The sequence below is a fragment of the Petaurus breviceps genome, unplaced genomic scaffold (genome assembly GCF_028583685.1).
Source record: "Petaurus breviceps papuanus isolate PSGF00001 unplaced genomic scaffold, PetGlider_PUasm1.0 90701, whole genome shotgun sequence".
NCBI classification, from domain to species: Eukaryota; Metazoa; Chordata; class Mammalia; order Diprotodontia; family Petauridae; genus Petaurus; species Petaurus breviceps.
The window spans coordinates 8,920,227-8,934,731 of record NW_027187316.1 but is presented as its reverse complement, the minus strand read 5'-3'; the positions used below and the strand labels follow the sequence as shown (position 1 = coordinate 8,934,731).

General features: G+C 45.8%; 2 protein-coding genes across 2 annotated transcripts in view; one reads left to right on the top strand and one right to left on the bottom strand.

The window, feature by feature from the left end:
- Positions 1 to 7,740, top strand: part of CUL9 (cullin 9) — a 30,472-nt gene extending 22,732 nt beyond the window's left edge. The window contains exons 32-41 of the mRNA XM_069065929.1: positions 3,220 to 3,360; positions 3,543 to 3,707; positions 4,037 to 4,200; positions 4,686 to 4,779; positions 5,246 to 5,320; positions 5,500 to 5,610; positions 5,795 to 5,912; positions 6,117 to 6,250; positions 7,098 to 7,174; positions 7,333 to 7,740. Of these exons, the coding sequence (XP_068922030.1) occupies positions 3,220 to 3,360; positions 3,543 to 3,707; positions 4,037 to 4,200; positions 4,686 to 4,779; positions 5,246 to 5,320; positions 5,500 to 5,610; positions 5,795 to 5,912; positions 6,117 to 6,250; positions 7,098 to 7,174; positions 7,333 to 7,528 (1,275 nt within the window). The 3' untranslated portion in view covers positions 7,529 to 7,740. The remainder of the gene's footprint in view (positions 1 to 3,219; positions 3,361 to 3,542; positions 3,708 to 4,036; positions 4,201 to 4,685; positions 4,780 to 5,245; positions 5,321 to 5,499; positions 5,611 to 5,794; positions 5,913 to 6,116; positions 6,251 to 7,097; positions 7,175 to 7,332) is intronic.
- Positions 1 to 14,505, bottom strand: part of MEA1 (male-enhanced antigen 1) — a 323,822-nt gene that overhangs the window by 208,732 nt on the left and 100,585 nt on the right. The window lies entirely within an intron of this gene.

The window sequence follows — 14,505 nt, the reverse complement described above, 5'->3', positions numbered from 1 at the left end:
TCTACCACAGACTCCATGTGATTACATTCCACCTATTAGGGGGCAGGGAAGATCTTTAAATTACCATTACCATTACTTTAGCCCCAAGATCTTTCATGTCCCTTACGTAGGTCAGTGGGACTTTAGGGGCAACTGGTGTCAACAGAATTTTACAACAATATAACAGGGAAAACAAAAAATAAGCACATGGAGCAGTATCTTAGGGTGGGGACTTGAGCACAAGCACCCCATCATTTCCCTCTTGAATGAATGGGGTTCAGAATCTTGGGGTAAGGGATGAAGGTCTCCCACAGCTACTTCCTGCTGAAATTGGACGTAGAGCTGTCCCTGCCCCAAGAGGTCCCATTTGAAAGGTCATTTAGCTGGCATCTGGAGCTTGGTTGACACCAGGTCCGGGGGTGACATATCACAGTTGTGGATGGGGTGACAGGATCTACTGTGTAAGGCCACATGACCCAGTAGAAAGAGTGTTAGTGCTAAGTTAGAAGATCTGAGTTGTGGTCTTGACTCTAGTCATGACTAGCTCAGTGATCCTGGACAGATCACATTTGTTTTTGTCTCAGTCTCATCATCTATAAAGTGATGATAATAACTTAATTATCTATGTTACAAGGTTGTGAGAAAAATACTTTAGGGGCAGCTAGGTGGCACTGTGGATAATGTGCTGAACCTGGAGTCAGGAAGACCTGAGTTCAAATTTAGCCTCAGACACTTACTAGCTGTATTACCCTGGGCAAGTCACTTAACCTTTCTTTACCTTATTCCACTGGAGAATGAAATAGCAGACCACTCCAGTGTCTTTGCCAAGAAAATTCCATGGACAGTGTGGTCCATGAGGTCACAAAGAGTTGAACATGACTAAACAACAACAAAAACATTACAGGGGTGTGAGAAAAAAACACTATAAGCACTGTATACATGAGATGTTGATATGTGCATCTGCACTAGACATCAGTGGGAGATGTAGACCCTGTTCAATCAGGCCTCTACACTGCTAGGGCCTGGGGGCACCAAGCCCAAAGTGAAACAGTCCATACTGAGAGGAATTTAAAATCTAGATGGGAATATGAAACAAATGAAAAATTCAGAAATAGTTCAAAGTACTATATGTAAAATAAATGACAGAAATGCTCCCAATTGTTGGAAGTGAGAGAGAACAATGTGGCCACCAGTAGCTGGGCCTCAAGGGCTGGCACAGGCAGGGAAGTGTCAGACTCAAGGCTAGCTGCTCAGATGTGCTGCCAAAACTGCAGAGTGATCAGACACTTAACACTTACTAGCCGTGTGACCTTGAGCAAGTCACTTTGCTCCAATTGCCCTACGCTTCCCCCTCCAAAAAGCAAAACAAACAAAAGGGGCTACTGGGTGCTGCAGTGAATAGAGCACCAGCCCTGGAGTCAGGAGGACCTGAGTTCAAATCTGGCTTCAGACACTTAACACTAGCCATGTGACCTTGGGCAAGTCACTTAATCCAAATTGTGCTGCCCTCCCCCCTCCAAAAAGGAACAAAACACAACTCCAGAGTGGGGCCTGAGGGGCCTTAAAATGTAATTGGGAGACATTTAACAAAAATAAATAAAAATACAAAGAAGGGGAAATAATGTCTAAGTCAGTAGATGTTCTCTTTTTATTTGAATTTGATACCTCTGGGATGCAAGAAAAGCCGCATAAGCCAAGGTTAGGGTTGAGAATGACTTTTGGATTACAGTTGAGTAGACATGCTGCAGCAGAGAGGATTCTTGTAGGGGAGTAATGGGAGCTAATGTTGATGCCTAACCCATGAACCAAGGAACTTGAACTTTATCCTCTGTTTAATAGTGAATCATTGTACATTTTTGAGCTAGAGAACGAGATGGTTAAAATAGTCATTCAAAATGATTAACTTGGCAACTTTGTGCAGGACGGATTAAAAAGAAATGAGAGGAGGAGACCTGTGATTATGGGTGGGAGATGCTAAAGGTCTGAGCTATGGTGGCAGCAGTAGAGATAGAAGAAGAAGAATGAATTGAAGGAGATTGTGAGTGAAGAATTAATTGTCTGGAAATGTGCAATGGAAAAGGAAAAGTCAAGGATATTACTAAGATTTTTGGAGACTGAGTGACCAGGAGAATGACATGTCATTGACAGAAATAGGGGAAGCTAGGGGCGACTAGGTGGTACAGTGAATAGAGCACCGGCCCTGCAGTCAGGAGGACCTGAGTTCAAATCCAGCCTCAGACACTTAACACTTATTAGCCGTGTTACCTTGGGCAAGTCACTTAACCCCAATTGCCCTGCCTTCCCCCCTCCAAAAAGCAGAAAAAAATAAAATAAGAAAGAAATAGGGGAAAAAATTGTTTTTTTTTTAAAGTATCATTGTTGCCTTCTGCTTTTACATCATACTCATTTCTGAATATATCCTTTCCTCTCCTATCCCCACCAAGGCTTCCCTCATAATAAGATTTTTTTAAAATGCAGATCAGTAAAATCAGCCAACATGTTGACCACTTCTGACAACATATACAACATCCACAGTTTCTCCAGTGAAAGGATGTTTGTTTTGCCAGTTGGTTTTAGATGTTAACTTTGTAGTGACTTCAGAACAGCCAAGTGGAAATGTTCACCTAAGGAGTGGAAGTAGAATTAGAAAAAAAAATTGGGCTCAGAAGAGAGGTCAGGGTAAAGTTCAGGATTTGAGAGGCAGCCACATAACCCTGAACCTTGTCCTCTGTACCTTGTACTTTGTATGGCTCCTGCTTAGAATTGATGCCTCTCCTCTGTCCCCTCTTCTGATTCTCTTCTTCCTTCGCTCTGTATTTACCTATATGGTGTTTCTGGACAGTGTTCCCTCCCCAGCTTCCAGAGCTTTAGATATGGGTCATTCCTCAAGAATTTAATAATAATAATTGGCCCTTGTTTAGCATTTGAAGAGTTACAAAGCACTTTTCTCGAAACAACCCTGTGATATAGGTTACCTAAGCATGTGGACTTCATGGAGAAAGAAATTAAGACTCAGAAAGATTGAATGACTTGTCCATAGCTAGTAAGAGTCAGAACTGGAATTCAAATCACTTCAGTTTAATCTTAAGGAGAGGTGTCTGGCTGGTGCTGAGTAAATTGGGTCTGGCCATCAGGCACAGTCAGCTTCTGGGAAGTCTCCATAGGCCCCAGGGTGTAACCTCAGCTGTAGGATGGTAAGGGGCCCTTGGATCTGACCGCCTCAATCCTATATTTCCCTAGTCCTGCTGGAGTGAGTACCTGACAACACGAATTGAGCAGAACCTTGTGTTAAATTGCACTTGTCCTATTGCCGACTGCCCTGCTCAGCCTACCAGTGCCTTCATCCGAGCCATTGTCTCTTCCCCTGAAGTCATTGCCAAGGTACTCAACCTTTCCTTTCCCAGCTTCGCATTCTCCCCTCCTCCCACCTCCCCAACTCCAGTGATTCAGAAGCTTAAGGGGCTGGCCCTGGGTATAGTGGTTAAGATGGATACAGTTCTGGGATTTAGAGAAGGTCTCATGGAGTTATCTCCTAATTCTCATGGTGTCTTTGTCTGTCACAGTATGAGAAGGCCCTTCTGCGGGGGTATGTGGAAAGCTGTTCCAACATGACTTGGTGCACCAACCCACAGGGCTGTGACCGTATCCTGTGCCGCCAGGGCTTGGGCTGTGGGGCTGCCTGCTCCAAGTGTGGCTGGGCCTCCTGCTTCAATTGTAATTTCCCTGAGGTGGGCACCCCTGTCCCTACACACATACTCACATGTTTCCCTCATACCTACATATGCAGAGACCATACACATTCATTTGTGCTCACAAACATGCATGCATGCAGACACAATATTATTTGTTTCTCTCCGCTCTTCCCTCCACCCCCCCCCCCCCATTCTTTTGCCAAAATGAGATATGCTCATTCCTCCTTCCTCTCCAGAGTCTGGCCCATTCTGTCCTTGACACCCCTTCCCTTCATCACCCCTTCCTCCACCAGTGGAGCTCACTCCTTCAGCCTGATGGATTTGGGGCCTCTGCTCCCCTTTTTCTGCCCCTCTGCTCCACTCAGGCTCACTACCCTGCCAGCTGTAGCCACATGTCGCAGTGGGTGGATGATGGTGGCTACTATGAGGGCATGAGTGTGGAGGCTCAAAGCAAGCACCTGGCCAAGCTCATCTCCAAGCGCTGTCCCAGCTGCCAGGCGCCAATAGAGAAGAACGAGGGGTGTCTACAGTAAGAAGGGGAGGAGGCGGTGGTTGTGCTAAAGAGATGGGAGAGGGATTCCCCCATGGGGTGATCAGCCTTTAGCCTTAAAGCTCTTAAACTTTGCCTGGCCAGAGCAAACAAGGAGACTCAAGAGAAAGGGCATTTTTCAGTTGGGGAGGGGTGCTGAGAACCAGAGGAAGGAGCTGTACATTGGAGCAGGTTTGTGATCAGGTTGTAGAATTTCTGAGGCATGAGAGCAGAGTGGTAGAATGGTGATCTGGGAATTGGGAAGGATAAAGGCCTGGGAATGATTAGGATATGGCTACTGCTCACATCAAGCCTTGGGTTCTATGACCCAATAACATTAGTGGAATCAAAATTCCTCACATTCTTCAGGAAGGATTTGGGAGTACTATAGCAAGGGGCAGCTGCACCAAGTCCTTTGAACCCTTGGCATTGTTGGTAACAACCTCACCCCAAGATAGGCCCCTGATCTGTGGTCTCCCCAACAGCATGACATGTGCCAAGTGTAACCATGGCTTTTGCTGGCGCTGTCTCAAGCCTTGGAAGCCAACACACAAAGACTATTACAACTGCTCGGCCATGGTGAGAGGAATGGAGGAGTGGAGATCTGAGGGTGGAGGGTATAGGAAGTTGAAACTCTCAGAGACCAGGCTATGGGTGCCTCACAGGTCAGAGCCTGGGCCTTGTGCCCCAGAGCACTGGTTATCCAGCAGTTGTAGGGAGTACTTCCTTCCTCTCATTCTCCTCAGGGAGGTTGGTGGAAGTAGGATGGAAAAAAGGGAACTTTAGGACATGGCAGCCCTCTGTAGGCTTGATAAGTCTAGTCAGAGGTAAAGCCTATCCATGGGATACCTTAAACTGGTATGACTGTCCCTCATCCCTGAGGAGAAGGGCCTGACTCCTAGAACACCATCCATCACACTTCAGGGTTGGGGTGGGGGAAGGTTACAGAAAGGACCATAGATGGGGGAGTACTTGTTCAATGATGTCTTCCCTTGTACCCCAAAAAAGACAACCTGTTCTTCCCATTTCCTGTTCCTTCATCCAGGTAAGCAAAGCTGCCCGACAAGAGAAGCGATTTCAGGACTACAATGAGAGATGTACTTTCCATCACCAGGCCCAGGTGAAAGGGAAGGCCTGGGAGGTAGACAGGAAGTGTGTGTTCTCAGTGGGGGGGGCCATGCTGGATTAGGGAAATACAGCTAAGTACCCAGGAGCAGCAGGAGCCCTGAACTGTCTGCGTTTGGGAGAATGAAACTTCAATCTGCATGTGCTGGTGCTAATGAGTATCTCTCTGGGCAGGAGTTTACACTGAATCTACGGAGCTGTGTGTCTGCCATCTCAGAGATGCCCCCACCACAGCCCCTCACCTTCCTCATCGATGCCTGCCGGGGCCTAGAGCAGGCTAGAAAGGTTGGATGGGGTTTTTGGGAGAGGCAGGGGTCTGATGTGTCTGGCTTCCTTCCCCTTACCTAAATCGAAGTAGGGAAGGGAGAGGAGGAGATAGGCCCAGACTCCTGGACAGGGGATGCAGGAACCCAGTTGAGGGGGAAGGTGATCTAAGCTGCAATTGGAGGGCTCTCTAATCACCCCCCAGGTGCTGGCCTATGCCTGTATATACAGCTACTACAACCAGGACACCGAGCGCATGGATGTGGTGGAACAGCAAACAGAGAACTTGGAGCTGCACACCAATGCTCTGCAGATCCTCCTGGGTGAGGCCCACTCCTAGAGTAGTACACCTCAGATCTGTCCCCTCCTGCAGGGCCAGGAGCAGCCTGTCCCCCTCCACCTCTGCCCAGGGTTTCCATAGAGAGGACACCCTTCTTCCTTCCCCCCTCACTTCCTTCTCTGTTCAGTGGAGAGTCTTCTCCCTGCCCACAAGGAATAAAGACCCCTGTGCTAAACCATCCCTGCAGAGGAGACCCTACTGCAGTGTCAGGACCTGGCTGCCTCTCTGAAACTCTTCAAGGCAGAGCACCTCAGCACAGGCCTGGAGCTTCTTCGGCGTATTCAGGAGAGATTGTTGGCCATCCTGCAGCACTCCACTCAGGTGCATAACCCACCACCCTGCCTGGGCTTCCCCTGCGCACACACGGACACCCCACCATTCCTTCCTAGTACTTTTACAATGTATGTGAGCCTCTTCTCTACACAAGAGTCATTGTGGAGCATCGGCATACTAGATGAAGCTTTCTAGGAAGGCTGGCAGTTTAGTTCGAAGATTGACTACATGTTAGGAGAGATCTTGCACCATTTACAGCACCACTCGAGTGCTACATAAGTAGTCAAGATACTGAGTATTCTGGTTCACGAGAGAGGAAGATCACTGGATATTTTGGGGTAGTTGAGGAAAGTTTCATGGACAGAGATGTGGAATTGGAGCTGATCTTGAAGGGATGAGTAAGATTCAGTTGGGCAGAGAAAGGCGTTCTAGGTAAGGTATATGCGTGGCTCCTTTACATATCCCATTGTACAGGACTGCGCAGTATCCCTACCCTAAACCCTTTGGAAGGAGGAAGCCCAATGAACTTCATCTGCTACCTCCTACATTCAGGCTTTGGTCTGGGATACGTAGGCCCATGTTTTCTCTCTTCCCCTCTTCCCCCTCTCCCCCACTTCCCTTTCCTCTCTCTCCATTTGTCCGCCTTCCCTCTCTCCCTATTTCCCCCCTTATCTCCCTCTTCCCACTTCTCCCTCCCCCCTCTCTTCCCATCCCTTCTCCTCTTCACTTTCCCTCTTCCCTCCTCTCACTTTTTCCCTTCCCTTCCCCCTCCCTCCAAACACTCCCAGCCAACTGGTGTCGAACCCACAGACACATGGATGAGCAGGGACTCTGGACCATACAGTGACTCGTGGTCAGTGACCCCACCACCCAGTTGTTTCCTTCCCTCTGGCAGGATTTCCGAATCGGTCTTCAGACTCCACCAAGCTCAGAGCCACAAGAAGTGAAGGTGTCTAATGTGCCCAGTAACCAGTGAGTAGAGGAGTGAGAGGGCGTCGTTGGGCCTGCTGATGGCAGGGGGCCTTGCACTGCTGAGCTGGGGCCTGGGGGCTGTGTGAGCCAGAGGCAGAGCACTGGGGCATTTGGGCATCCCTTCCACAAGCTGCTGCCTCTTCTCTTTGCCATCCCAGGCCACAGGGCTCCTCAGAGCTGGGCCAGGAAGAAGATGATGAGGAAGATGAGGATGAGGTGCCAGGGTGGCAGCAGGATGAGTACGACGATGAGGAGCTGGACGACGACAACTTCTCCTACGACGATGAGTCGGAGAACCTAGACCGAGATACCTTCTTTTTTGATGATGAGGATGAGGACGAAGGCTATGACTGAGGGGTGGTGGCTGTGCCTCCCCCCAAAATCCGCCCACCCCCAGAAAGGCCTCAGGCAATGTTTTCGAGTTAAGGAACTTTGGGGTGGGGATGGGGTGGGTCATCCCTCTCCCATAGAGGGGTCCCCCAGGAGGGCTGCCCTGAAACTCTGGGGAAACTGGCCATCAGGGACTGTACCTTGTTCTGTTTATTAAATAAACAGCTTTTCTTGTATCTGTCTTCATCTTGGTGCCTTCCCTCCGAAACTGGTCCCATTCGGACCTAAATATAGCTTATTCCTGTGTCATTAGCACAGTGTTTCCCCTGTTAGTCTGTCTGTGAACTCCTTGAGAACAGTTTTCTGCCTTTATATCCCCAGTGTGTAGTGCAGTGCCTGGCATACAGTAGGCCCTTCATAAATGCCAGCCGACTGGGAGGGAGTTGCCTGTGTGCTGCCCCCTGGCGGCTGGTTTAAGGGGCATGAGAACAATGAACTTGCTTTTTGAGGATTGGGAAGAACAACCTCATTTAGGGAGTTTTAACATTAGCAACTCAGTAACCGTCTGTCGTCAGTAATGGGCAAGACAGGTGCTTAGGGGCATACAGAGACCAAGAAAAGCTTGTAGCCTATTTATTGTTTGACAACAATATAAATATGATCAATTCCTACAAGACATACTGAAAAGCAGCTATGCAACTTGGAAGGGGCCAATATCACATGAGGTGTCTTGGTGGATGTGGCACCAAAACTGGGTTTTGAAGGATGGGTAAAGCTTCAGTGGCCAAAGATGAGAACTGAGGCATTTCAAAGATAAAGACAAAGGTACAGAGGAGGGAAAGGCTGGGGGAACTTCAGGGGTGGTGAGTAAGAATGATTGGGTGAAAGAAGATGAAATGTATGCTTCCTGAGAACAAGAATCGTTTCCCTTTTATCGTGTGCATAGTAGGCTCTTGAGTGTTTGTTAGAGTATGTAGTAGAGGGCCTCGAATTTGAAGCTGAGGCTGAGGGTACCGAGCAGCCATTCACCAACAATGGGGGAGAGACAATGATCCATTCAAATGACCCTTCAAACCAAAGGTGACATTCCTCGCCGGGTCTGAAATGTCGCAGTCCCTTGCAAAGAACAGCCAGGACAAGTTTAAAACTGATAACAGTACAGCATAAATGCAAGCATGAGTGCTTTAAACAAGGGTGATTTTCTTGGCATCCCAGGTAATCAACCTTCAGTATTGTTGAGATTTAAATAAATGAGTGTTAATGTGCACTTGGTAGACATGGAGCTCTACAGAGCATCTCCTGGGAGGATACCACAGCTACAACATGGTTAATCACATAAAGACAACATGCATATTGAGAAAGTATGTGCAGAGCTTTAGTCCACAGCCGTCGGTCAAAGGCAGCAAGCATGGCTGACAAGCAAAGCAAAGCTATCCTGCAACAGTAACACCAGCAATAGACCCATATATGCAGCTTAATTACAGCAGTATCATATGTGCAACATGATTAACAGCCATTGCACTGACACGGACACAACAAAAACAAAGGAACATCAAACATTGTAAGCAACAAGCCAGCATGCTCAAACACATGAACAGCAATAATCATACTCAATTACATGCAAGGCACAATGGCACTCTTTAGTATTATCACCTAGAGACTTGTAACTAGATCTTCAGGTTTACCTATAATATAACGTAACTAGTGATAGGCCTAGCTCCCTTTCACTGACTGATCTCTAGGTCAGCTAATGGACTGACCATCAAGATCCTGACAGACTTGTTTGACAATTAGGTGGCAAAGTGCATAGAGCACTCAAACACCAGACGTGTCTGGGAGAGGTAGCTGGGTAACCCTGGGCAAGTCACTTAACCTTTGCCTCAGTTTCCACATCTGTAAAATGGGGTTTCTAAAAGCACCTACCTCCCAGGGTGGTTGTGAGGACCAAAAGAGGTAACAATTGTAAAACACTTAGCCAAGGACCTGGCACATAGTAGGTTCTATATAAATTTTGCTATTCAGTAATGTTATTATTAACCTAGCCTGATAGTCATGCTAAGTTGGCTATCAATGTGTTGGTGCACTGTGCCCTAGGAGTCTCTTTACCAGTTTTAGGCATGAAAGGAATTGCCTCTAGCTTCAACACTCCTGCCCTGTAATCATACACAGTTTCCTTCATCAGGTGCAACACTTCCAGTGCCTTTGTCTGGGTCAGATAGTCTTTGCTTAGCTGGTGGACAGTCTCTTTTTCTCAGCCTTTTCCTAAATGTTATTCAATTGTTTCAGCTGTGTTTGGCTCTTCATGGCCCTATTTAGGGTTTTCTTGGCAAAGATACTCTACTTGTTTGCTATTTCTTTCTCTAGCTCATTTTACAGATGAGGAAACTGAGGCAAACAGGATTAAATGACTTGTCCAAGATCACACAGCTAGTAAGCGTTAAGTGTCTGAGGCCAGGTTTGAATTCAGGTCTTCCTGACTCCAGGCCTGGCACAATCCACTTCACCACCTAACTGCCTTTGTTTAGGTGAATATACATTAGTTCTCTCCAACTGCTTATTAGAAAATCCAACTAACTCTATGTAGCACCAATGCAATATTCACAGTGCCCATGGTCACTATAAATATACCTGCATGGTGCTCAATCACAAACTCTCCATGTAGAAGACAGAAGCAAAACATTTATTCAGATACCAGAAAACTAAATCCCCAAATCAATAAGCCAATTCCATCATACTAGCAAAGGAGTTAATAAACCACAACAGCACAGAGAACCACAGCATCTTTTAGCCTTCCCACAAACCAACATGAGATCAATATTTACTCACAAGCCTATCTGTCTTCCTGGGAAGTATGCTCTCCTTCCAACCATCTAGTCTAGCTCTGACTCCCAGCTTCCTGTGTGTTCTGCAACACCCTTCAGCAAACTCCTCCCACCATAGACTCCATGTGATTACGTTCAGCCTATTAAGGGGTCAGAATTTATTTTCAAAGCAGGGAAGATCTTCAAATTCCCATTACCATTACACTTTCCTATGGGCACATGGTTATGTGGAATAGTCCTGACTGGGCCCTCTCCGTTCTCTGGGACTATTTTGTAAACAGGCAAGTTTTCCAATCTCTCAATAACTTTAGGTTAGCTACCCATGGGTCAGTTAACTTGTGGATTCATGGATAAATGACTACTACACAAGTCCAAGACTAAAAACTACTGTCTACCTAGCAAATCTAGGACATCTTGTAACCCTGGCATGTGGGCCAATGTGCTTATTGGGCCATTTTAGTCCTTTTGGTCAAGTTAAGTGATCTATACACATCTGTATCTTTCCATTTTTCCTAGTCACCAACACTATAGGTAATACAGAAGGACTGTTGGGTTCTGTGATGATGCCATTAACCAGCCTCTCTTTGAGATGGCTTCTGAAATCTTCTATCATAAACAGAAGAATTCTCCTATATCTTTTTTTTTTTTTTTTGCCATTTGGAGGGCAACTGGGGTTAAGTAACTTGCCCGAGGTTACATGGCTAGTTTTTTCGTGTGGGTGTTGTGTCTGAGGCCAGAACTGAACTCAGGTCCTCCTGACTCTGGGGCCAGCACTTTACTCACTGTGCCACCTAGCCACCCCCTCCTATATCTTTCTCTGAGTGCCCTGAATTCTCTTGGTTGCACCTCAATCCCACCCCTCACTCAGGCAATGACAATATGTCTGTCCTTTTGCTGAGTTCCAGCCTCAACCTACCCTTTCATTCTTGTGGTACGGAGAAGTCCCCAAAGTCAGATATCTCAGGATCCATCAAAGGGGATGAATAGTTGGTGTTCCTGTAAGGTTTCTGGAACCTCTTGCCTTTATCCCTCTTTTGGCCTTCTGCACAGTCTGCATGGATGGTCAAAGTGTGTAGGCTTGGGGTCCCAGCTTATTGCTTCCAGTATCCTGCTCAAATTTTGAAAAGACTAGAATTAATTCTAATCAGTACTAAAACTCTGACGAGTGCTGAAGGGTCTGGGGATATCAGGGCCAGATTATCCACTTTTCTGTTGGCACCAATTTCTTTAAAAAGTTTCAAGCTCGGGACAGGTAGGTGGATAGTCAGGAGGACCTGAATTCAAATCTGGCCTCACACACTTAATACTTAACTAGCTGTGTGACCTTGGGCAAGTCACTTAACCCCAACTGCCCTGCCTTCCCTCCTCCAAAAAAAAAACCAAAAACCAAGAAATTTCAAGCTCCCCTGAATGTTTCTCGAGCATGTTTAATATTTATCACTAAAACCAACCCCTGTTCTAGGCTTTAAAGGTATTTTCCCTAAATATTTGTCATAAAAAGATAAGAAAATGATAGTATCATGAGATCCAGTAGGACATTACAATCCATATTCCCAATTTTTACCATCACCTTAGCATAAAGTCCTGTGAGTTCATGTAGAATAATTCCACCAGGAATTGATGATAAGGGCAATGTGACTGTCCTTGGGGCTCAGGGTGACCTTCCCTGGCCATGCTCCATTTTTCTGATACTAGATCAAAAGATTTTAACTTCTCCATGACCAAGGCTACATTCTTTTTGCTGATATATCCAATACAAGCACAGCCATCTAATCCACAATTATAACAAAAGCTGGGTCTGTTACTCTGATGATTACCTTATAAGAGTGTTCTTATGTCAAGTTTTCCTGGCCTCCATTCCCTTGGTCCTCTCCAAGGAGAGAAGGATTGTGCATTGCTCTATCTCTCACCTGATTGTCTTCTGTGTCTGCGACTCAGCCAGGTGATGCTCCTGTCATCCACACTTGAGGAGGCCTGGAGCCTGTTGAGGCTGAATTTTGTGGATTACATTGACACTTGAAACTTAGGAGTGCCTGTCTCATCTAGGCCATTGCTGGGAATGGTTTTCTATGTCTGCATTGCTCTGATGACATCATCAGTTGCATGAGGGTCATGTACTAAGGCCTGAAGCAATCTCCGAAGTATAGTTTTTCCTGTATTCCCAGGATCCACTCATTACAGACCTTTCCCCTTTCCTCTGCATGGAATTAGAGACAAAATCAGCATAGGGGTCTTCTTATCCACCCTCTCAGCTAAAGTTTATATAAAAAAAATGCTATCCATGTCCAGAAAGAGAGCTGATGAATTCTGAGTGCAGATTGAATCAAACTTTTTGTTTTGTGTGTTTGTTTTCTTTTGCAACATGGCTAACATGGAAATACATTTTGCATGACTTCACATGTATAATTTATATAGTTTTTTGCCTTTTCAAGGGTGGGCAAGGGGAAGGAGGGAGGTAGAGAATTTGGAATTCAAAATTTTTTAAATGAATGTTAAAATTTTTTATATGTGATTGGTAAATATTTAATGAAATAAATAAAACTATATTTTAAAAAATGAAGTTTGTGTTCATTCCTGCCAGGTAACATTTGTCTTCTCTATGGGTCTTATAACTTTGTCTGGCTCTTTTGTGGGACCCTCCAGTGTCCCGGGTACACTCTTGCCTATCTAGTTCAAGTCTCCTGAGAGTGTTCTACTGGGGAATGTGGTTCATTTCCAGAGAAAAAGTCAATTTGGTGCCTATGGTATCTGTCTGTGGGAAACGAATGGAGGGTGGGGAGACAGCCTCAGCTGTAATCATAGATGAAGAGAAATTCTTATATTTAATTGTGGCATTCATTCTTTTGAAGAAGGGAGGAGTCCTGAGTGAATTAAAACCTCATCATTGTCCAGAACCTTTCCCTCAAGCAAAGAAATCTAGCTCAGGAAACTTTTTTTTTAAATAATTTTTTTTTGTTCCTTTCCCCCAACATGGCGCCGAAGGCGAAGAAGGAAGCTGTTGTCCCCCCCAAGACAGAAGCCAAGTCCAAGGCCTTGAAGGCCAAGAAGGCAGTGCTGAAGGGTGTCCATAGCCACAAAAAGAAGAAGATCCGAACATCCCCCACCTTCCGGCGACCCAAGACACTGAGACTTCGAAGGCAGCCCAAATACCCTCGGAAGAGTGCCCCTCGAAGAAACAAGCTCGATCACTATGCCATCATTAAGTTTCCCTTGACCACTGAGTCTGCTATGAAGAAGACTGAGGACAACAACACCCTGGTCTTCATTGTGGACGTCAAGGCCAACAAGCATCAGATCAAGCAGGCCGTAAAGAAGCTGTATGACATCGACGTGGCCAAGGTCAACACACTGATCCGGCCCGATGGAGAGAAGAAGGCCTATGTCCGTCTTGCTCCAGACTATGATGCTTTAGATGTTGCCAACAAAATTGGAATCATCTAACTTGCTGTGTCCCCATTCCACCTACGATAAAAATAAAGTTTTCCAGAATAAAAAAAACAAAAAAAAATAATTTTTTTTGTTTGCAGAGCACTATGGTGAGCTCAGTAGAGGTCCAGAGGTGATGGAGAAATCAGAGATCTAACCCTCAAGGAGCTTATGGCCCCTTGAGGAAGAGCTGGAAAAAAGCCTTTCCTCTCCTCTCAGCAGACTGAGTTTGGAATATTGTTTATAAAGTCAGAACAACTCATCTGTTGTTTAGTTTGGTAATGCTGATATTTTTCCTCTTTTGAATTTTTGGTACAAGGGAGGGCTCTCCGGGTAAGGATATGTTTGGAAATGGAGACGATGTCTAAACAAAAGTATCAATGAAATGACACTTTTTAGAAGAAGCTTATGCTTCGATAAGGCACTCAGAGTTCATCAGTTCTCTTTCTGGAAGTGGATAGCATTTTTTGCATATAAACTTGAGCTAAGGTGTTGGAAGAGGGTGCATAAGAAGACCCCTGTGCTAATTTTGTCTCTAATTCTACTCAGGGGAAAGGAGAACGGTCTGTTGACTTCTCCAGGTGGAGCAACGTTGATCCTGGGAATACAGGAAAACTTACACTGCCGAGATTGTTTCAGGCCCTCGATAAGATAAGAATAGACAGAGACTATGGTAAGCAACTACTTGGCAAATTTAGCGCATAGGAGGCTGGCTTTTTGTTGTTTTCCACTAGACTTGTGATGTCATTGGTA